Genomic DNA, 25,087 nt, shown 5'->3' on the forward strand with positions numbered 1-25,087 from the left:
TTTCCACAGTTACAGAAGATGAACTTTCCTCTTTACTCTCCAAATCACACCTCGCCACCTGTGAACTTGACCCAATCCCGTTCCATCTCATCCCCAGCCTTATCACTATCTTCATCTCAACCCTAACCAACCGCTTCAACCTGTCACTAACAACTGGTGTCTTCCCCTCATGCTTCAAACATGCCTTGATCACACCCATCCTCAAAAAACAGTCCCTTGAACCATCCTCACTGACAAGTTACCACCCCATATCACTTCTCCCCTACGCCTCAAAACTACTGTAACAACATGTCCAATTTGAACTGTAATATCACCTATCCTTCTGTTCTCTCTTTGACCGCCTCCAATCTGGCTTCCGGCTGCACCATTGTATTGAAACTGCCCTGACGAAAGTCACCAAAAACTTACTAACTTCCAAATCCAAGCAACACTACTCTGTCCTCCTCCTCTTAGACCTGTCTGTCATCTGCCTTTGACACAGTGGACCCTTCCCTCTTACTACAGACTCTCTCATCTCTCGCCATCACAGACTTGGCCCTATCTTGGATCTCTTCATAACTAACAGACAGGACATTCAGTGTCTCCCACTCACACACCAACACCTCATCTCACCCCCTGTTAGTGTTCCCAAGGTTCAGTTCTAGGACCCCTTCTCTTCTCCATCCACACCTTTGGCCTGGGACAGCTCATAGAGTCTCACGGCTTTCAGTATCACCTCTAGGCTGATGACACACAGATCTACCTCTCTGGACCCAATATCTCCTCCCTACTAACCAAAATCCCACAATGTCTGCCTGCTATCTCATCCTTCTTCTCTGCCAGATATCTAAAACTTAACATGGATAAAACAGAAATCATCATCTTTCATCACCTTCTTATTCATGCCCCCATCTGACCTATCAAAGTCAATGGCTGTTCACTCTACCCGTAAGCTTGTTGCCATGGGTTAACCCTGGACTCTGACCTCTCCTTCAAACCACATATCCAAGCCCTTTCCACTTCCTGCCGACTCCAACTCAAAAATATCTCCCGGATCCGCACATTTCTCAACCACGAATCTGCAAAAACACTAGTGCACGCCCTCATCTCCCGCCTCGACTACTGCAACTTCCTGCTCTGTGGCCTCCCATCCAACACTCTCGCACCCCTCCAATCTATCCTAAACTCTGCTGCCCGACTAATCCACCTGTCCCCCCACTATTCCCCAGCCTCTCCTCTCTGTCAATGCCTTCACTGGCTCCCCATTGTCCAGAGACCCCAGTTAAAAACCCTAACCATGGCATACAAAGCCATCCACAACCTGTCTCCTCCATATATCTGTGACCTAGTACACACCTGCACGCAACCTCTGATCCTCACAAGATCTCTTTCTCTACTCCCTTCTTATCTCCTCTTCCCACAATTGCATAAAAGATTTCTCCTGTGCATCCCCCCTACTCTGGAACTCTCTACCCCAACATATCAGACTCTCGCCTACCGTGGAAACCGTCAAAAGGAACCTGAAGACCCACCTCTTCCGACAAGCCTATAACATGTAGTAACCATCGCTCCAAGACTAGCTCTACCCCCACCTACTATATTCTCACCCATCCCTTGAAGACTGTGAGCCCTCGCGGGCAGGGTCCTCGCTCCTCCTGTACCAGTCGCAGTCACGTTTAGTTAAAGATCATTGTAATTGTTTTTGTATGTATACCCCTTTTTCACATATAAAGCACCATGGCATAAATGGAGCTATAATAATAAATAATAATAATAAAAATAGTAATAACAAAAAATAGACTGTCATTTTTATCAATTTTTGTAATTTGTATCTTTACCAAATTTAACAAAACGCTCCTGAAATCCTTTATATATCTACAAATAATTATTTTTAAATGCATGTATTTGGGGCAACAATTTTTTTGCAATTGGGTTTCATTAAAAATGTTGCATTGTTTGCCTTCTGTAGCCTCTGTGCTGCAACATGTGATCATAAATCAGTTACAAACTTTATAGGGGTCTGACAGAGGGAATCTCGGTTAGTTAAAGATGTTGTCCACTACTATAGAGAATGTCCCCGTCAATTTAAAAGTTGGAAATGCACCCTATAAATGCAGAGAAGAGGGAAAGCGCGCGGTGGATGCTGAGCTGTGCGGTGAAAACCCGCCCACAGCCCATCAATCAGGGGGGTGCAAGTCACCGGGTCACGCCCCGCTGCATCCGGAATCATGACGTGACATCAGCCGGCTGCAGCTGGGGTCACGTGATGCCTGTGAGAATCCAGTGATAGCGCCGCTCACAGGCAAGAATCACAACTAGTGTTGAGCATTCCGATACTGAAATATCGGGTATCGGCCGATATTCGCGGTATCGGAATTCCGATACTTAATTCCGATACTTTTACAATATCGAATACCGGAATCGGAAGTTCCCATAATGCCTGCGCTCTGCAGGGTCTCTGAAGGATGACAAGCTGGATGGCAGCGCTCAGCTGCGATCCAGCCGGTCATCAGAATGCCATCCCGGCGTGGGAGAATTCTCCTGATTGTTTAAAAGCCGGCCGGCGGTAAAAAGCCGCCGGCTTTTAAACAATCACACAGCCCCATACTGCTTCCCCGCAGCCTCCCACCCCGATCCTCCGCTCCCCTCGCCACTTCCCATCCCGATCGTAAGTTAGGACCGGGCGGGGAGCGCAGCACCAAGGAGAGGGGAGCGAAGGACCCGGGCGGGGAAGCCGGCAGTGAAAAGACTTCACCGCCGGCTTTCCCGTTCTGTGCTGCGCTTTCCCGCCGGTTATTTCAAATGAACAGCTGAGGTATCAGGTGATGCCGATCAGCTGTTCATTTGAAGTAGCCACGGTGCCCTCAGAGGGTTCATGTGAGTTCATGCTTGACTGCATGAACTCACATGAACTTTCCCACGGTCGCACAGGTCAGCCTCACCTCCCAGACCCGTCATGATTGGTGTGTGTGGGTGTCTGTGCGATGTGTGCGGGTGTGCGCTGTGTCTGTGCGATGTGTGCGGGTGTGCGCGGTGTCTGCGGGTGGGTGTGCGCGGTGTCTGTGCGATGTGTGCGGGTGTGTGCGTGCAGGCAGACATAGGCCGATGTGACACTACTACTCCCATCGGCCTATGTCTGTCCCCCGTCCACTCGTGCCAGCAGGATCAGCTTGATGGGAGCAGTAGTTCCCATCAGCCTGATCCTGCTATATAAATTGCCCTACTGTGTCCCCAATAAATTTTAAATACATGTCATTGGTGGCCAGTGGTTACCTACAATAAATTAGTTCATACATTACCTGTCTCGGCCGATCGCCACCTAAAATAAAGTAAAAAATAAAAAACTACACCTATACTCACCTAGACACCTAATTCCCCGAAGCCATCGATCTCCTGTAATAAAATGTAAAATAATAAACCACAACCTTATCCTTACCCCTCCGTAGTAGTCCACGAGTGTCCCACGAAGATCTCCAGTTCAGAGCGGCCACATAGAATGTGACCGCTCTGAACCGCTGCCGCCGCTAGAATGGCGGGGCCGTAAAGCAGCCCCGTCATTGCATAAGCGGGTTCACCGGAGTTCAGGTAGCGCTGCTCCGGTCAGCTCCTTTACGGCCCTGCTGTATCGTGAGAAATTCCCACGGTACAGCAGTGCCATAAAGGAGGTCTCCGGAGCTGCGCTGCCTGAATGCACTCCGGTGACCTCAGTCAGTGGCTCCCGCTGCCGGGAGCGGACGTGTTCCCGGCAGTGTGAGCTTACAGCAGCCATGCACAGCTGTCACCATCTCCAGATGTGACAGCTGTGCATGGGAGATCAGCGCAGGAACGTGGACAGGTAACTATTTTTTTTGTAAACTAAGAATTAAATAAAATGGTGTGTTTTATTTCAAATAAATTATTTTTTTCTGGGTGTAGTGTGTTTTTTCTTTTTAACACTTTGTAGGTTAGTAATGGGGGTGTCTTATAGACGCCCATCATTACTAACCTGGGCTTCATGGCAGCTGGCACTGACATGAACCCCAGCCCTATTACCCCCTGCCACCGCACCAGGGCAGCGTGGAAGAGCGAGGCTAAGTGCCAGAGTTGGCGCATCCTATGGATGCGCCATTTCTGGGGCGGCTGACGGCTGGTGTTTCTAGCCTGGGAGGGGGCCAATATTCATGCCACCCTTCCTGGGCTATTAATATCAGCCCCCAGCTGTCTGCCTAGCCTAGCCTTTGCTAGCTATTAAATTAGGGGGGACCCCACGTCATTTTTTTTGGGGGGTCCCCCATTTTAATAGCTAGTAAAGGCTAGGTATTCAGCTGGGGGCTGATATTAGTAGTCTGGGAAGCTCCGTGGGTATTACCCCCTTTTCCCAGGCTTCAAACATCTGCCCCAGCCGTCTGCTTAACCTCCGCTAGAGACTAAAATTATGGGGGATCCCATGCCAATTTTTTTTTTAAATAAATCCTTTATTTTAACACTAAATGACATTTGAGGAGTTAATAAAGATGCAGTCCCTAAATTATTATTTATTTTTTAATTAATTTTTCCCAAAAATTTTGACGTGGACTTTGCCATATTTTTGTATGCCAGCCAGGTACAGCATCCAGCTTCTATGAACGCGCCATTTTCCGGGGCGGCTGAGGACTGCAATTTGCAGCGGGGGGGGGCCCAGAAAGCTTGGGCCTCCCTGCGCTGCGGATTCCAGCCGCCAGCTGCCTAGTTGTACCTGGCTGGACACAAAAATAGGGAGAAGCCCCACGTATTTTTTTTTTTAATTATTTCATGAAATAATAAAGAAAAAAAGGGCTTCCCTATATTGTTGTGTCCGGCCAGGTACAAATAGGCAGCTGGTGGTTGGGGGCAGCCCGTTCCTGCCTGCTGTACCTGGCTGAACACAAATATAGTGCGAAGCTCCACGTCAATTTTTTTTTTATTATTTCAGGAAATTCATGAAATAATTTAAAAAAAATTGATGTGGGGCTTCGTCCTATATTTGTGTCCAGCCAGGTACAGCAGGCAGGAACGGGCTGCCCCCAACCACCAGCTGCCTATTTGTACCTGGCCGGACACAACAATATAGGGAAGCCCTTTTTTTCTTAATTATTTCATGAATTTCATGAAATAATTAAAAAAAAAATACGTGGGGCTTCGCCCTATTTTTGTGTCCAGCCAGGGACAACTAGGCAGCTGGGGGCTGGAATCCGCAGCGCAGGGAGGCCCAAGCTTTCTGGGCCCCACCCGCTGCAAATTGCAGTCCGCAGCCACCCCGGAAAATGGCGCCTTCATAGAAGCGCCATCTTCAGGCGCTGTACCAAACTCATCCAGGGCCCTGGTGCGGTGGCTCACTGGGTAATAAAGGGGTTAAAGCCAGCTTGGCATTATCAGCTGGCCCTAAGCCCGAAATTCATGGGGTCACGCCAATATTAGACATGACCACCATGAATTTCTAGTAAAGTATTTAAAAAAACACAACACCCAGAATAAAGTCCTTTAATTGAAATAAAGACACAATTCTTTATTGTTCTAAATTAAACTATACTTACCATCACGCCCATTCCAGCTGAAGCCAACGATCTCCTGCAATAAAAGAAAAATAATAAACCAACCTCATCCTTACCTTCCCATGGATCCCACGACAGCTTCAGCTCTGCTACATCGAGATGACAGGCTGGACCGCAGCAGAACGCTGCCATCCAGCCTGTCATCCCGCAGACATTGAGAAGCGCAGGCATGCTTGCGCTCCTCAGTGTCTCTCTGTGACGGCATAAAGATGAGCCGAGTTCATGTCCAATGAACTCAGCTCACCTCATGCACGTCACTGACAGCGTGGGAAAATTCTCCTGCACTCAGCGCTTCAGCGTGAGAATTCTCCCACGCTGTCAGTGACGTGCATGAGGTGAGCCGAGTTCATTGGACATGAACTCGTCTCATCTTTATGCCGTCACAGCCAGACACTGCAGAGCGCAAGCATGCCTGCGCTTCTCAGTGTCTGCGGGATGACAGGCTGGATGGCAGCGTTCTGCTGCGGTCCAGCCTGTCATCTCGATGTAGCAGAGCTGGAGCCGTCGTGGGAACCATGGAAAGGTAAGGATGAGGTTGCTTTATTATTTTACTTTTATTGCAGGAGATCGTTGGCTTCAGCTGGAATGGGCGTGACGGTAAGTATGGTTTAATTTAGAACAATAAAGAATTGTGCGTTTATTTCAATTAAAGGACTTTATTCTGGGTGTTTGTGTTTTTTTTTTTAACTTTCACTATGGGGTTAGTAATGGGGGTGTCTTATAGACGCCTCTCCATTACTAACCTGGGCTTGATGTCAGCTGGCATTATAAGCTGACATCAACCCCAGCCCTATTACCCCACTGCCACCGCTACAGGGCAGTGGGAAGAGCGAGGCTAAGTGCCAGAATTGGCGCATCCTATGGATGCGCCATTTCTGGGGCGGCTGACGGCTGGTGTTTCTAGCCTGGGAGGGGGCCAATATTCATGGCTCCCTTCCTGGGCTATTAATATCAGCCCCCAGCTGTCTGCCTAGCCTTTGCTAGCTATTAAAATAGGGGGGACCCCACGTCATTTTTTTGGGGGGGTCCCCCATTTTAATAGCTAGTAAGGGCTAGGTATTCAGCTGGGGGCTGATATTAGTAGCCTGGGAAGCTCCGTGGGTATTACCCCCTTCCCAGGCTTCAAACATCTGCCCCAGCCGTCTGCTTAACCTCCGCTAGAGACTAAAATTAAGGGGAACCCCACGCCAATTTTTTTTAAAATATATCCTTTATTTTAACACTAAATGACAAGTACAGTAATCAACACTGTCACTGTACTTCTTATATATGTGACTGACATGTTTCTATCTATCTAATCTATGTGTGAAGCTCTATTCTGTCTGTTATAAATTGTCGGGTACAGATGCTGAATTGCCGGCTGGCTTTTTTAAAGAGACGGTGCATGAAAACACTATTATTTTTTTAAATAAATCCTTTACACTAAATGACAAGTACAGTAAGCAACACTGTCCCTGTACTTCATATATATGTGACTGACATGTTTCTTTCTATCTAATCTATGTGTGAAACTCTATTCTTTCTGTTGTAAATTGTCGGGTACCGGTGTATGCGCTGATGAATTGCCGGCTTTTCGCATAATACATTCTACATTATTCTTAGTTGTTTTACTTCATGTAGAATTAACCTACAAGGAAAGAAAGGGTTTATTTTCATTCCGATATTAGTGTCCCATTGACTTGCATTGGTTTCCGGTATCGGAATCGGCGATATCCGATACTTTTTGAGTATCGGTCCGATCCAATCCGATACGATATTTCCTGATATCGGAAGGTATCGCTCAACACTAATCACAACACAAAGTACTTACAAAAAAATCTTCTCTATAGTAGTGGACAACATCTTAAACTGAGATTCCCTCAGTCAGACCCCTATTAAGTTTGTAACTCTTATCGGTCTCAGATGATTTATGATCACACACCTCATCCAAGTTCAATGTGAAGGTAAACTAAAAAAAACTGTACAAAAAGGCCAAAACTTTTTAATTTTTAATGAGATCTGTATGCCAAAAAGGATTTATTGCCCAAAATATATACATTTAAAGAAAAAAAACTGTTCCCGAAGGTGGACAACCCCTTTAACATATACAACAAACCAAAATAAAACAAAAATCCTTAAAGAGGTACAGCAAATAAATGAATTTCTTATAAATAAAAGTTTATTTTTCATTATGTTTTCCATTTCAATTTCTCAGGATTTTCAAAATCTGTTTGCTCTTATTTAACGCCTTAGGACTAGGGTTGAGCGAGTATGTTCTCTCAGAGTATGCTCCGGCTGAGCTCCGAGTATTTACAGCTGCTCGGTGATATGGTTGAATTGCTCCCGTGTGCATGATTTGCAACTGTTTGACAGCTTTATTACATGTGTGGAATGTGTAAGAAATAGACATTCCTCCCATGTAATAAAACTGTCAAACAGTTGCAAATCATGCACACGGGAGCGATTTAACCATATCACCGAGCAGCTGTAAATACTCGGAGCTCGGCCCGAGCATACTCGGCGAAAGGGTTAATAGAACATACTCGCTCAACACTACTTAGGACGTGACCATTTTTACTCTTCTTCCAAGAGCAATAAAGTTTGCAGATTTCCATTGACATATTCATTAAAGCAGATTTTTTACAGGATGAGCTGTACTTTTGAATGATATCATTTATTTAACATAATGTACTGAAAAACGAGAACAATTCAAGTGAGGTGAAATGGTAGGGTAAAAAACTAAAGCAAGTACACCACTGTTTTTTGGAGTTTTGCTTTTACATTCATCATTATATGTTTAACATGACCTGGTAATACGATTTTCCAGATCGGTACGATAGCTTGTGTCTACATTTTCTGAGATTTAAAACTTTTATCTTTCTGGTGATGGAGCTAGTGTGTTGATTGGTGAGCTGATTTTATCAATACCACTTTTTGGGTATGTATGTTTTTTGGATCGCTTTTTATTGTATTTTTGGGGGAGGAGCGGCAACAGAAAAAAATACAATTCTAGCATTTCAATAATTTTTTCCCTTTATGACGTTTACAGTATTGATCGAATAATATAACATTTTCATAGATCAGACTTTTAAGAACGTGGAAATACCAAATATATTCAAAAGGTACAGGAAACCACAGCACTCCAATAAATGTCGACATCACGCTTTCCCCTGTACCTAAAGTCCACTGCCTTGGAGTAACCCTCGACTCTGCCTTACCCTTAAAACCGCACATCAAGCTCTCGTCACCTCCCGCCACCCTCAAGTCAAAAATATTTCCAGAATTCGTACTTTTTTTCAACCTACTAAAAGAATAGTGCATGCCCTCACATGTAAAGCACCATGGAATAAATGTCGCGATAATAATAATAATAATGCCCTCATCATCTCCCACCTCAAATACGGCAAAATCCTCCTCTGTGGGCTCCCTGCCAGCACTCTCGCCCCTCTCCAGTCTGTTCTTAACTCTGCTGCCCGACTAATCCAGCTCTCCTCACTACTCCTTCATTCTGCAAATCCCTTCACTGTCTCCCAAGTATCCACTTCAAACTAGTTACACTGACCTACAAAGCCGTCCATAATCTGTCTCCCCCACATATCTCTGAACTAATGTCCTGATATGTCCCACAGGTCTCTCTCAAGACCTTTTTCTCTCCTCCATACGTTTACGTTCCTAACCCAATCGCCTTCAAGACTTCTCCTGAGCATCCCCCATACTCTGGAATTCTGTGCCCCAACCCATGAGACAATCCCCTACATTCGGAACTTTCAAGCAGAACTTGAAACCCCACCTCTTCAGGAAGGCTTACAGCCTGCAATGACTCTGCTGCCACCTCACCACCACCCCCAGCTGCAACCCCTACCTACTGTCTCCTTCCCCATCAGCCTGTAAATTTTAAGCCCGCAAGGGCAAGGCCCTCACCCTCCTTTACCAGTCTGTCATTGTTAGTTTGTTAATTGTTATTTCTATGTGTGTTTTGTATGTAATCCCTCCTTATGTACAGCACCATGGAATCAATAATGCTTTAAAAATAAATAATTCATCAAAAATAATCTTTTTTTATTCCTCAAAAAGCATAAAAAAGTGATGCTTTGATGCATTCATAAAGCTCCAAGTACCAAATATATCTATTTTATTTTTTTTTTCATATCTTTTTTTAAACCTATTTTTTTACATTACACTTTATGTTTTAGTCTTGAATCCACTTGTTCAATATATGGTAATAATGGTGTAGTGCAGGATATAGGACAAATCTCAGTCTCCAATGAAGCTTGCAGCTGGGCTTCACATGAGTATCGAGAGGACAGTGATGTAGGCACACGTACAAACAAGCGACTTAAATGCATCTATCAGTGATTAACACTGCTGTTTAAGGGGTCAAATAGCAGTTATACGAGGCAGCTCTGATTGATAGGCTATGTTCCCATGATGACTACTTGGTGACTTTTTGATGTTGCATTGAGGCATTTCTGCACCTATTAAATCCATTTTTATTGCGTTGTTGATGCTGTGGTTTTTGTCTCTTTTTTGGTGAGTCATGCTTAAAATAAGGTTGTTTTGTTTTCTACACTTCCTAGTACTTGGCTTTGACACAACTTTTTTGATAGTGTCAGTGACAATGCACTAAAAAAGCATATCAGTTTTTACGTGCAGATTTTCTGCATCTAATGCAAGTCTATGGGGAAAATCCACACACAAAACTCAGCGCACCCGCAAGAGAAATGGACACGTTGCGAATTTGAAACACGCACCACAGCTGGCAACAAATGCTCTACGTGGCCAATCCTTTGCTGTGGATAATACAGAAGAGTCCAGAGAAACTGCTCACCTGCCCATGGACTAACATATCCCTAAAGCAGACAATGTGTCTGAGCGCTCGATACCTACAGGAGACTTATCACATCGGGTCAGCTGGATTCCAGAAACGTGCACTCAATCCATAGGCAGTTGTCTTTTATTGTATTTCAGCTCATTCAGAGAAGAGTAAACTTCACCTACAGTAAACTATGCAATGGTATAAAGCATAACCATGGGAATCACCATGTGTTAATGGGCCTTTACTTTGCGATGTGTGAGTGTACACCCTGCTGGAGAATATGGCGCTTGTCCATATGGCATTACTATGGCCCAACTACAACATTTTTCAATGTAAATATGAAGGAAAGGTCTTATCTATATGGTTTCAAGTTTTTTTCTGTAGTAAAACCTTTTGACTATAAAATAAATATATAATTTATTGTTCATATTTTATAACTACACACAAATATGAAAGATAAAGAACATAATGGTAAAAGGACGAGGCCCATAATAAAACCACAGCCATATGGACCAACCTGGAACAAGTTCAGAGAAGAGCTACCAGGTTGACTATGTCCTACTATGAACGGTTAAAGGATCTGGGAATGTTCAGCTTGCAAAAAAGAAGGCTAAGAGGAGACTTAACAGCTGTCTACAAATATCTGAAGGGATGACCCCTAAAAACGAGAAGCAATGGAATGAAACTGAAAGGGAGAAGATACAGATTAAATATTAGAAAATACTTTTTGACAGTGAGTGTGATCAATGAGTGGAACAGGCTGCAACGAGAAGTGGTGCGTTCTCCTTCAATGTAAGTCTTCAAACAGAGGCTGGACAGACATCTGTCTGAGATGATTTAGCAAATGCTGAATTGAGGAGGGGGGTTGGACACCATGACCCTGGAGGTCCCCTCCAACTATGATATTTTCACAATTAATGGAAATGCATGCTAAAGTGTGCCTAGATTTGGGGGGATGTAGGGGATGTACAATGTACTGCATTTACACAAAGCTACACAGGCAATGAGGATACCAGTAAAGGATCTTTAGGAATATGATATACCAGTATAATGTTAATACTGCCAAACCTTAAAACAAGGGTTCTGCTGACCACTCTGCATCCCTCCCCACACTTCTACAGTGGTTTACATGACTAAATTGAATGAAGCTGCTTACCATAGACGTGACCGATCTAGCATCTTCTTCATAATTTACTACAGGAGGCGGTTCCTTCCCTTCATTCTCTTGAACCTTCTGATCAAGCAGCTCCTTCTGAGCAGATAACTTGGTTTCTGTACACTTGAGGTGCTGAACTGACTGCTTTAACTCTTCCAGAGCCTGTTTCCGACTCAACAGCAGCACAATACTAAAGAGAGGGAATAACAAAGAAATATAAAAAAAAATGTAAAATAGCCTCTTTAGAGAGGAAGAGAACAGGAACTCTAGCGCCACCAACTGAACGTAACAATCCGAAAAGTCAATATCGATCCTTTAACAAGCTTTGCCACATGACTTAAGATAAGAAGTCAAACCACACAAGTATTTTTGGGTGTCTGTCCCTTAACAGTGCAAAGCAGGAGTATTGGATTGTCTAGGAGAGAGGCTCTGCTAGGTAAAGGGGTACGTGGTGAAGTTTCTCCTTGTGGAGAGTGTCAAGCTAGTTTAAGACGACTGACAACCCGTTCTCAACTGCTATATCCCCCCCGCTAAAATAATTACAGCCTAAACTCACCTCTGGTGGAGGTGCCGTTCCAGCGACGTCAGTGCCGGGTCTCCTGTGATGTCATGCGAGTCCAGAACCCAATCAAAGGACTCCTAATTCTCATTTCTTTGGACAAAACTGACATACTGAAGAAGTGAGAAATTCTCCTGCTCTCTGACTTCCTCAATATATCCGTTACGCCCGAAAGAAAAGCGAGTGAAGCGTCCGCTGATTGGCTGCAGGGCTCACGTGATATAATAAAGTTATGCTGGGAGATGTGGCGCTGCCGTCGCTGGAACTGCGCCAGAACTTGATGTGAGTGCAGGCTGTTATTTTAGAAGTGGTACTATAAGAACTGAGAAGGGTATTTCAGAGTAGTGGATAAACCATTTACATATGCAAATAGCTTCTTCAGACAGGAAGAGGTCAGGAACTCTTGTGCCACCTATATGACCTTTTAGGACTCCTACATCCAATAGGTGGTGCTATAGCTTGTGTCCTCTTCCTGTCTGCTATTCGCACATCTAAAATTCCCAGAGGAGCATTGTATGGCTTATAAGTCTCCTTACACTGACTTGGCGCTCTGTGCAAGTATGAAAGTTACCCCTTAGTACACCAGAAAAAAAAATGAAACATTTCAGATGGACGGAAACAATCATGAGGTCGCCAAAGAAGCACCAATTATTACAATGACTGTACAATACCAACTGAATTCCCAGAACATCTGTGACCACCTAAAACCCCTTCAATCTTTTGTCAAAGAACAGCAAGCTCAATTATGAAAAGCAAGATGCAATCTGGTATGTGAAGGAAGAAATTACATTGGTTTGTTAATCATAAAAGAAAAGGACAGATACAAGTGGAATTATTAGCAATTAGTATTCTGGAATTAACGGTCGTGTCTAAAGAGAGCGATATAAAACACACCTTGTTTATTATTTAAGTGACACCAATACATTAACCAAAAGCAAAATACCTGGACTCACATACAACATTTTGTGCAGTTTTTGATAGTGTTGCCTCACACAAACCAACAAAATGTGAATATTTATCTATTCATCTCTCATTTCTGGTATTGTGAACAGTTAAGCAAGTTCAAGATTAAACAATCTCTAAGAGGCCTAAAGTTATAAAGTTAAAGATGACACATTTCCTTTGTATTTTAGGCAAAAAAGATATCACAATAATAAATACTATAATATACATACACACATATGCATAGTATATAAAAAAAAAATGCAAAACTTTTGGTCGCCACTGTATATAGTCATTTTTTACTCCAAATGGGCCAATGCAAAGTTTTGGACACCCCTGGAGATTTGTGTGCTCAGATAACTTTGGCCAAGGTTTCTGACCTTAATTAGCCTGTTAGTGTTATGGCTTGTTCGTCATCATTGATAGGAAAGGCAAGGTGATGCAAATATCCCAGCTTTATAAAAACCCAGCCTCCTCTAACCTTGTGCCAAAAAACAGCAGCCATGGGTTCATCTAAGCAGCTGCCAAGCAGATTGAAAATGAAAATGGTGGAAGCCCACAAAGCAGGAGAAGGCTATAAGAAAAAAGCATAGAGTTTCAAGTTGCCCTTTCCTCAGTTCGAAATGTAATTAAGAAATGGCAGTTAACAGGAACAGTGGCGGTCAAGATGAGGTCTGGAAGACCAAGCAAAATCTCAGAGAGAGCTGCTGGTAGGATAACTAGAGAGGCAAATCAGAACCCCCGCTTGACTGCACAAGACCTTCATAAAGATTTAGCACACTCTGGAGCAGTGTTTCTCTCTAGTCTTCAGGACCCTCCAACAGATCAGGTTTTCAGGATCTCCTTAGTATTGAACAGGTGACAGAACCGGTGCCATTTTTTTTGATGCCTTGATAATAATTCCATCACCTGTGCAATACTACGGAGATCCTGAAAACCTGATCTGTTGGAGGGTCCTGAGGACTGGAGTTGAGAAACAATGCTCTGGAGAGTCATCAGAACAAAACCTCTCCCGAGTCCTCACCATAAAATTCAGTGTCAGAAGTATGCAAAAGAACATCTAACCATGGTCTCACAAGGGGTCTGAGGATCTCATCTCGGTACCTAATGGCAGTCAGGCTACCTCTGGCGAGCACATGAAGGGCTGTGCGGCCCTCCAAAGAAATGCCACCCCTTACTGACCCGCTGCCTAACCGGTCATGCTGAAGGATGTTGCAGGCAGCAGATCGCTCTCCACAGCATCTCCAGACTCTGTCACGTCTGTCACATGTGCTCAGTGTGAACCTGCTTTCATCTGTGAAGAGCACAGGGCACCAGTGGCGACTTTGCCAATCCTGGCGCTCGCCAGAGGTAGCCTGACTGCCATTAGGTACCGAGATGAGATCCTCAGACCCCTTGTGAGACCATATGTTGGTGGGGTTGGCCCTGGGTTCCTCCTAATGCAGGACAATGCCAGACGTCTTGTGGCTGGAGTGTGTCAGCAGTTCCTGCAAGATGAAGGCATTGAAGCTATGGACTGGCCCGCCCGTTCCTCAGACCTAAATCCGGTTGAGCACATCTGGGACATCATGTCTCGCTCCATCCACCGTCACGTTGCACCACAGACTGTCCAGGAGTTGGAGGATGCTTTAGTCCAGGTCTGGGAGGAGATCCCACAGGAGACCATAAGCAACCTCATCAGGAGCATGTCCAGGCATTGTAGGGAGGTCATACAGGTACATGGAGGCCATAAACACTTTTATTATGGGGGTGACTCCAAATCCAGGCCTCCATTGGTTAATAAATTTGATTTCCATTGATGATTTTTGTGTGATTTTGTTGTCAGCACATTCAACTTTGTACAGAACAAAGTATTCAATGAGAATATTTCATTCATTCAGATCTAGGATGTGTTATTTGAGTGTTCCCTTTATTTTTTTGAGCAGTGTATATACGAGAATATCTATCTAAATAAATGCTTTTGTGAATCCAGCCTAAGGCTATGTGCCCACGATGCAGAAATGCTCAGGATTTTTTCCTGAGCGTTTCTGCATCTCCCTGGCAGAAAAAAGCACATGCGGATTGTCCATGCGGATTGTACATAAGTTTTCCTGCCAGGGACATGTGGATGTGAAGCGTTCTTTACTTGCATTTCCGCATGCGGGTTGACAAGCGCTTTCCAAGCGATTTTAGCATCACTTGGAAAGTGCTTGTCAACTTGGTCACACTATATAAATCCATGCAAACGGCATGGATTTATATACTGTGACCGAAAGAATGGTAAAAAATAAAAAAATAAATTTATACTTACCTTCTGATGGCCTCCGCAGTCTTGATTCCCTCCGTCCTGGCTGCAGGCAGCAGTACACTGAAGGACCTGCCAACGTCAGCGTCGCGTGACCCGTCACATGACTATGACATCAGCGCAGGTCCTTCAGTCCATCGCGAACTGCCGGCATGAAAGGACAAGTGCAGCGGGGGCAGTCAGAAGGTAAATATAATCTTTATTTTTTATTTTATTCTTTTTTTCACAGTTTCTATGGTACCCGGGTCCGGAGGAGAGTCTCCTCTTCTCTAGACCTGGGTACCATCTGCACATTCAACACATGCATTCCACATGTCCTTATCTAGTGAAGCGGAATGCACGCGTTCTAATGCAAGTCAATGGTGGCGAAAACGCAGCACTTCCGCAAAATAATTGGTAGTGCTGCGTTTTTTTTCCGCAATGATAATAAGCAGCGGAAATTTCCGCAGCATGTGCAGAGCACATGCGGATTATCATTGAGGAACATGGCAGGCCTTCTACCATGCGTTTTTTAAGCGTTTCTGCAGAGTTTTTGCCGCTGCGGAAACGCTTAAAAAAACGCATCGTGGGCACACAGCCTAAAACTAGTGACCAGTTAAAACTACAATGCAAATCACATTTTTGATGGACTGAAAGTGGAAAGCACCCAGAGCAAAAGCCACACTTAATGAGTATTTCGTTGGGTTAGCATTTTGAATTATATGTAAACCAAACCCAATCGTGAATTCCAAACAGTAAAAGCATAACTAAAGACTTACATCTATTCTGTGAATTGGAGCAATTTTTGGTTTTGGCTTATTAATACTGGCCAATATGTAATCCACAACATGAGAAGCTAATGTCTATGGTGGTGTATATCAGGCATACAGTAGGAGACCAAGGCCTTGTGTTAACTTTTTCTGAGTATTGGCTAAAAATCATAGAATCATAGAATGGTAGAGTTGGAAGGGACCTCCTGGGTCATCTGGTCCAACCCCCTGCTCAAAGCAGGATTCACTAGATCATCTCAGACAGATGTCTGTCCAGCCTCTGTTTGAAGACGTCCATTGAAGGGGAACTCACCACCTCTCGTGGCAGCCTGTTCCACTCATTAATCACCCTAACTGTCAAAAAGTTTTTTCTAATATCTAATCTGTGTCTCCTCCCATTTAGTTTCATCCCATTGCTTCTAGTCTTTCCTTGTGCAAATGAGAATAAAGATGATCCTTCTACAATGTGACAGCCCTTGACATATTTGTAGACAGCTATTAAGTCTCCTCTCAGTCTTCTTTTTTGCAAGCTAAACATTCCCAAATCCTGCAACCGTTCCTCATAGGACATGGTTTGCAGACCAGTCACCATTCTGGTCGCTCTTCTCTGAACTTGCTCCAGTTTGTCTATGTCTTTTTTAAAATGTGGTGCCCAAAACTGTACACAGTATTCCAGATGAGGTCTGACCAAAGAGGAGTAAAGACCGTAAAGGAGTAAAAAAGGAGATTCTAATTCACAATTAACACATTTCCTAATATTCTTATCTCTGACACAAGATTAAAATATAATTTACACAACTAAGAACTGCAAACAGCCTGTTATGTCATGTTCTGGATACCGAGACATGGTCCAATTTTGCGGATTTACATAGGGGGCACAGGTGCACCACTTGGCTTGAATTTTTTGGGCCATCTTTTAGATTCCCTAAATTAAAGGGAATGTCTCATGTAGTTAAAATCAATGTCAATAATTACATTTTGGTTCGTGGAAGAAAAATGAAAACTTTTTTTTTGTATCCATTTACCTTCCTGTTAGCAGACATATTTAAGATTCCTACTTTCATCCTGGATGTTTCTGCTTTATGGAAAATAAAATCTTTGACAAAAGTAACAAAGACTAACAAAGTTTCAAAGAAGCTCCCTCTGTATAGAGAATGACACGGGAGCGACACAAAGGAGATTTGTATGCACACAGATAATTCTTCTATCTTGACCAGGTCTCTACTAGTCATTACATGGGTTGTGTAACCATTGCATTTATAGCTCATATAAAGAACAAGGTTTTGGTAATCTGATTGAATTATACAAATTCAAAATCATTACAAGGTTATTCTCCTTTTATCTGAATGAAGGCGGCCAGTTGTGTCCTTAGTGATGCTCACCTTGCATGTCCATGAGCGAGCTTCAGATCGAGTGGTGGCGGATGTGTGGTCTATCTTCAGGGCTATAATATATATATTATATCTCTCCAAGGGCTTCAGGGCACATATACCTGGCTTTCCACTGGTCTTGCACAGAGCCATCAGAGATGGAGGACTCCCATTAAACTGCACCTCGTGCATAAGCACACAGCTCACCTGGCAGGACTTTATCTGTAAATCATGTGGATATTTCTAGTTCTAAGTTGGAAGCCCAAACTGACAGTATAAACTAAGCTCATAGTCTTGTAGGCAGGGCTGTGGAGTCGGTAAGCCAAACCTCCGACTTGTGGGAAAAATATTCCCCACAAGCTGCATTGAACTACTGGACCCAATTTATTATATATTTTAGGAGCCGGAGTTGGTCCATTTTATACCGACTCCACCGCCCTGCTTGTAGGGTATATATAGCCCCTATAAAAAAATAATCACGCCTTCAGTATATTAGTCACTGCCTCCCTCCTAAAGATAATCAAATATGCTAATTAGGGTGCCCAGTACACCATGGCCAAAAGACTTAGGACACTGTTCTTCACATTGGCTTTCTGTGCCCTGAGCAGTCTCAGGGTCACTGGGAAAAAGAGGGAGAGAGCAAGACACACAAAGAGAGCAAGACACACTCCTATGAACTCTGAGCTTTCGTTCCTTCCATACATTTTCTATTGGATTCACGTCCGGTGATTGGCTCGGCCATTCTAGCAGTTTTATTTTCTCTCCATGAAACCAATTGGGAGTTTCCTTGGCTGTCTGTTTGGCATCCTTGTCTTGCTGAAATGTCCACCCTCGTTTCATCTTCATCATCCTGGTAGACGACAGCAGATTTTTATCAAGAATGTCTCAGTACATTTGTCCATTCATCCTTCCTTCAATAATATGAAGTTTGCCAATGCCGTATGCTGAAAAAACAACCCCACACCATGATGTTCCCACCTCCAAACTTCACTGTTGGTATGGTGATTTTGGGGTGATATGCAGTGCCTGTTGGCCTCCAAACATGGTGTGTATTATGGCATCTAAACAGTTCAATTTTGGTCTCATGTGACCAGACTATATTCTAACAGTATTTCACAGGCTTGTTTAAATGTTGTTGAGCAAATGTTAAATGCACTTGAACATGCTTTTTTTTTCAGCAATGCAGTCTTGAGTGGTGAGCGTGCATACAGGCAATGGAGGTTTAGTGCATGACTTAAGTGATTTTTTTTTTTTTTTTTTTTTAAAAAAACAATTTTATCTGCTGATTTCAGGTCTTTCTATAGATCTCCACAGATGGTCCTTGGCTCTTGGACAACTCTTTTGATAATTCTTTTCACTCCTCTGTCTCAAGTTTTGCGGGGAACACCTGGTCGTGGCCGATTTATAATGAAATGATGTTCTTTCCACTTCCGGATTATGGCCCCAATAGTTCTCACTGGAACCTTGCAGTTGAGAAATTGTACTACAACCAATGATATCAGTATGTTTTGCAACAATAAGAGTACTAAGGTTTTGAGACAGCTCATTGGTTTTACCCATCATGAAACGTTTCTTGTGTGGCACTTTGGTAATGAAAGTTCACAAAAGTATATATGGGGCAGTGATAGCTTAACCCTCTAACATTTAACTTTTATTAATAGATTTAAAAAGGGGGCGGGGCCTGACTGCCATGGAATGAGGACGCACGTCGCCTGAGCTCCCCTCAAGCCCGGATTTTAACTACAAATACCGCCTGCAGTAACTTGCTTTATGCCGCCTGGACGGAAGGGTCACACTCTGGGGCCTTCCTCTGCTGCCTCCGGGGGCTCCCGCTCACAAAGCTTCATAGCGGGATTCTTATCCGGTCCTCCGGATTCCAAGCGCTCGGAGCAGGGGGGAAAATGGCGCCGAAGTCGCAGCGTCCCTCTCCCCTGAAGGCTGCCACTAGAGAGAAGAGAGGAGAGCGCGGAGCAGCGAGTGGATGCCGGGTACAGCCGTCAGGGCCAGGAGACAGTCCTGTGAGTACACCTAGCCGGACGATCCCAACGGGGACACCGCTGCTCGCTGCTGCGGAGCGGGAGAGAGGAGTCCCGGGGAGAGGCCGAGAGAAGGGAGCAGAAATCGCGGCTCCTCTCACGCAGACATCACTTATAGGGGTCCACATGGAGGAGACCGGCCCTGAGACAGACAGCCTGGAGGGCATCATAATGGCACATGAGGTTGGGGAATTTTGCCCCACATCCCCCAGAACTCCCTTGACCTCTGACTTTCACTAGTCTGGATCCTCTGACGATGTAGGGATGGAGATCCATGAGAGACACGTGGGGGGAGAAGAGAGGGCGCCCAGCTTGCCCCTGAATTTCAGGGGTTCAGGAGAGTCCATAAACTTTCAGGCTATAAAAGACTTGATTCTGGCTCTCCCAACCAAGGCAGATCTGGATCTCGCTATCTCCAAGCTGGAGCAGTCCTATAGACAGGAGATAGAGACTGTACGGAAGGACTTGAACACTGTGAAAACTAGAGTGACCGACACTGAAGCTGCCCACCTCTCCCTGGAACGTAGAATCCAGGCTTTGGAGGAGCGAGCTGAGGACGCTGATGCACAAAGGAACGACCTATACTTGATCCTTGATGACCAACAGAACAGAGATAGAAGAAACAATATAAGACTTAAAGGTCTCCCAGAGGACTGGCCGTCCTCCACACTGCAGGATACCTACAGGGGAATTTTTAATTAAGTCTTAAAGCGTCCAGAAGATTCGCCTTGTTCCTTTGACCGTGTTCACATGTCTTCCGCCCAGGTCGGGGCTCGCTTGACCCCCGCAGAGATGTCCTGTGCCGTCTCCACTATTTTACTGACAAGGACACTATAACACAAAAAGCATGGGCACATGGTCCTGTGGAGCTCGACAGGGCCAAGATCAAACTTTTCTCAGATATTTCAAGTCGCACCCTAGCAATGAGAAGAGCTCTATACTCCCTATTGGTTACAATCAAGGAGGAGGGAGCATCCTATCGTTGGGGGCACCCCTTTCATGTGATTATACGCAAGGGAACAGATAACTTTCTCCTCAAAAAATGCCACGAACTTCCGGACTTGTTTCTATTCTTGGATACAGATCCTATTGATGTTCCAGACTGGCTGACAATACGACCAGGGGACTATGGCCCCCTTCGGGGGGGGGAGCAACAGAGGACGACCTCCCAAACTCCCCCAGAGGAGACGTCGTCGGGCATCGGAGAGGGAGCCATCGAGCGCTAGGGAGGAGGATGTCACTCCCACTTGAGAGAAGTCGAGGGATGCCTGCGCTCCTGTCTCTCTGGACTTTGTATTTTTACAGAGTCCTCGACCCTTCAGGGTTGGTCATATGTTATGCCTGTTGTTGATTTCATTTGCCTCCTTGTCTAGATACCCACATGGCTTTTGTATTACTTATGTGATTTTTGTTTATATAGCTCTAGGGGTTTACTAGGTACCGGGGCAGCATAGATATGGATATGGGTTCTCCCTTCTACATACTACTGACTGACTTATACTTGAGTTTCAATAGAATATTATATAGACATGTACAATTGTCTCTTGCCTAGAGGCGGGGCTAATACGGCTCTAGATATATAGGCGACAGACTATGACTCCCAGTCGAGGAGACCAGTGGCCTAGATTGGCTGCTGGGGATCACTCCTAGATATGGGGAAAAAAAAATATCTCTGGGCTTGGGGGGTCCAATCACTGCGTGGTGGTGATTTACCCGATCTCCAGTTTCCCTATTGTAGACTCAGGCCGGTACCGAAGTCTGCAAGCTTGATATAAGCTTTTTCTACCATTAACTTCTGCATCTTATTTTCTCTTTCTCTCTTCCTTTTTTCATTTTGCATTTCTCCTTCCTTTATTTCTTCTCCACCTCTTCTTTGCTGCCGGACTAAACTTTTCTGCTGCTCCCCTCCTTCCCCCCTTATTCCCTGAAGTCTCTCCTACATCCTTAGTTCACAATGGAGACCAATACCAGGATCCTGCCATCGGAACTTAAGACAGGTACTCTCAACGTGAAAGGCCTACATAGTCCAGGTAAGCGATCGATACTTCTGCACCTTTTAAGGAAAAAAAATTACATGTGGTCTTCTTACAGGAGACGCACTATACGACCATAAACCATTTAAATTGTCAGAAAAAGATATCCTATTGTATACCACTCCCCGTCAGATGATCCCAGATCTAAAGGAACCGCTATCTTGGTTTCCGGCTCACTGGGCTGGGAGCCAATTGAATTCCGATCAGACCAAGAGGGGAGACTGGCAATGCTCAAGGGGAAAGTAGACTCCCAGCTATTCACATTTGTCTCTCTTTATCAGCCTAACACGAAGCAATGTCCCTCGTTACTCGGATACCTTGAACAGATAAAAGCATTTGGAGAGGATAGGCTGGTGATAGGGGGTGACCTTAATTTTGTACTCGACCCGTTACGAGATGCCTCTGTAGGCTCCGCAGGGATGTCTTTGGCCGCTCTGAAGCGGATAAAGAGAAGCCTATACGAACATCAACTTATAGACACATGGAGATTGACACATCCTGGGGATAGGGATTACACTTTTTACTCAAGTGCACATGATGTCTATTCACGTCTGGACTACTTCTTCCTGCAACATTCAGACCTGAGTTCCCTGTTAGATGTGACTATTGATCCGATTACATTCTCCAACCACGCATTGGTGACACTTACTATAGCTATGACGGGCTACAAGGTGAAAAGTAATCATTGGGTTCTGAACTCCTCCCAACTAGCGGACGACATAGTAATGACAGACGTAGCTTCCTCCTTAAAAGACTATTTTCAGCACAATGTGGGGACGGCCAGCTCGCCCAATGTGGTGTGGGAGGCACACAAATGTGTGATCAGAGGTGTGTTTATAAAGCATGGGGCGCGTTTGAAGAGAGAGAGGGAGCGAGAAGTGGAGGGCTTAGTGGCAGAGATTCATAGACTAGAGACGAGTCACAAGGCCCGACAAGATCCTCAGACTCTTGCACTTCTCCTGCAGGGGCGAGAGCGTTTGAAGGCGATATTGATGTCTAGAGCTAAGGCTTCCCTGGCCAGGTGTCGGAGACACTTTTATGAATTCGGGAATAAATCTAGCAAGACTTTGGCTAGGGCCTTGCGAACACAGCGGGCGAGGGGTTTTGTCCCCCAGGTCCTGGATGCTGGAAACAAAGTGGTGTCTACCCCACTTGAGATTGCCTCAGCCTTTAGGGATTATTACGCTAGGTTCTATTCCCTTGGGGGTGCGGCCTCCTCGGGCGGCTGTAATGATACTAGACTACAGATGAGGGCATACATTGAAAGCTCGGGTCTGCCTAAAATCTCAGAAAGCAATTTAAACGCATTGGAGAACCCCATATCGGCAGAGGAATTATTAGAGGCTGTACGCCAATCGCCTAACGGTAAGGCTCCTGGTCCTGATGGCCTTCCGGTGGAATATTACAAAAAGCTGCTTCCTCAGCATTCCTCCCCCTTTCTATCTACCTTTAACAATGTTGCGGCAGCTCCGGAGGCTGTGCCCCTGGGGATGCTCTTAGGGCTAACATAGTGGTTATTCCTAAAGAGGGTAAGATCCCTTAAACTGCACCAGTTATCGCCCAATATCCCTCCTTAAAGCAGATCTGAAATTATTCACCAGAATCCTGGCAAATAGATTATCTCGCCTTATGGGAGACATAGTCCATCCAGACCGGACGGGCTTCATGCGGGGGAGAGAGGCTCGGGACAATACTGTTGTGAAGGCCCTGAACCTTATCTATAGGTCGAAATCAGACAGTATTCCACTGCTATTACTTTCTACAGATGCCGAAAAGGCATTCGACCGGGTCAATTGGGATTTTATGAGAGAAGTACTAAGATTTATAGGACTAAAACCTTCTGTGTCGCGCTGGATTGAGGCGCTTTATAGTTTGACACAGGCTGATGGACGAGTAAATGGAGTGCAATCGGAAAGTTTTCCAATTTTCAATGGCACGCGACAAGGTTGGCCCCTTTCACCTTTGATATTTATTCTGACACTGGAGCCCCTCCTGCGCCACATAAGAAGTAATCCAGACGTGACGGCTCCGAGAGTCCAAGCAACCTCTCATAAAATAGCAGCTTATGCTGACGACCTTTTATTTTTCATCACCAACCCAGTGGTCTCCCTCCCGTGCCTGTTGTCCGAGCTGGACAGATATTCAGCTTTGTCCAACTTTAAGATAAACTGGTCCAAATCAGAGGCTCTTAATATAAATCTTTCTGACAAGACGATGACGAGTCTTCGGTCGAGCTTTAGGATTCGCTGGGCGGGGTCCTCCTTAAAATATCTGTGAATTAATTTGACAGCCGACTTGGACCTGATGTATGGAGCGAATTTTGTGCCTCTATTGAAGAAGTTGCGGGAGGACTGTCTTAGATGGTCAAAGGGTCATTTTACTTGGTTTGGGAGGTGTGAAATCCTGAAGATGAACACTCTTCCGCGGGCCCTCTACCTCATACAGGCAATTCCAATTAGGGTCCCGGAATCCTTTTTTAGGGAGTTCTCCTCTCTTCAAACCAGATTTATTTGGGCAGGAAAACAGGTCAGACTGGCCAGATCCATGTTGTGCAGACAAAAGTCAAAAGGGGGTTTGGTTCTTCCAGACCTGAAAACTTATTATGCTTCTTCACAATTGGTTAGGGTAGTAGACTGGTGCAGGCATGGCTTGACTAAACAATGGGTGAGCATAGAGCAGAGCTTCACGGACATCCCCTTGCAGGCCCTTCCGTGGTTGCCTAGTGTTGCTGACCTTGGCTTGAAAGACCACTCTACTGTTGGTCCCACCTTGCGATGCTGCTCCTCTACACGGATACGACCACGTTTAATTCCTTACCCGTCACCCCTGACCCCAATCCTCGGATCCCCTGACTTAGGACCTGGTTTGGTAGACCAGATTTATCGGACATGGATCGTGGAGGGACACTTCAGAGTGGGACAGTTCATCAGGGACTCTACCTGGATGAGAGTCGGGACTAGCACTGTCCCAACTAGAACCCTGGAGGATGATGCAGTTGAGACACTATTTGAAATCCCTCCCGTAGGCCTCGTTATTTTCAGGTCCACCCACTACATTTGAGAGAATTTTTTTGGAACGGGAACCCCTTTACCACTCGTTATCGGTGATAAAATCTATACTGGTTAATTCGGAGGTCTTACCCCCACCACGTTCCCTACTGTGTTGGGAACGAGATTTACATATCCAACTCACCCCTGAACAGAGAGAGCGAATTCTGACCTTGGCCCATAAGACCACAATTAGCTCCAGCCTCCAAGAGGCGAACTACAAAATATTGACCAGATGGTATAGGGTCCCCCAGAGGATCCACTCTATGTTTCAAACTGTAGAGCCAACCTGTTGGAGGAGTGGGAAGGAGGAGGGGACTTTCCTACATGTATTTTGGGCCTGCGAGAAATTGAATAGTTTTTGGGCAGATGTAAAGAGTATAATAAGCCGAGTCACTAAGACGGAGCATAAGTTGGGTCCGGAGCTTTTTCTGCTCCAACTTTCCTCTTACTCGACGAAGACTTATAAAGTCTCCCTTATACGTTTTCTGGTGATGGCTGCTAGAGCTTGCATCCCGCAGTGCTGGAGGTCCCCCTCTCCACCGAGTATTAGCATGTGGGTGAATAAAATAAATGACCTGATGCAGA

General features: G+C 44.9%; 1 protein-coding gene across 2 annotated transcripts in view; it reads right to left on the bottom strand.

Annotated features, from left to right (window-relative positions):
* Positions 1 to 25,087, bottom strand: part of FER (FER tyrosine kinase) — a 340,421-nt gene that overhangs the window by 216,857 nt on the left and 98,477 nt on the right. For both annotated transcript variants that reach the window (XM_073677555.1, XM_073677564.1), the window contains exon 11: positions 11,480 to 11,669. In XM_073677555.1, the coding sequence (XP_073533656.1) occupies positions 11,480 to 11,669 (190 nt within the window). The remainder of the gene's footprint in view (positions 1 to 11,479; positions 11,670 to 25,087) is intronic.

The sequence above is a fragment of the Phyllobates terribilis genome, unplaced genomic scaffold (assembly GCF_046119375.1).
Source record: "Phyllobates terribilis strain yellow unplaced genomic scaffold, ASM4611937v1 Scaffold_1__5_contigs__length_1240528914, whole genome shotgun sequence".
NCBI classification, from domain to species: Eukaryota; Metazoa; Chordata; class Amphibia; order Anura; family Dendrobatidae; genus Phyllobates; species Phyllobates terribilis.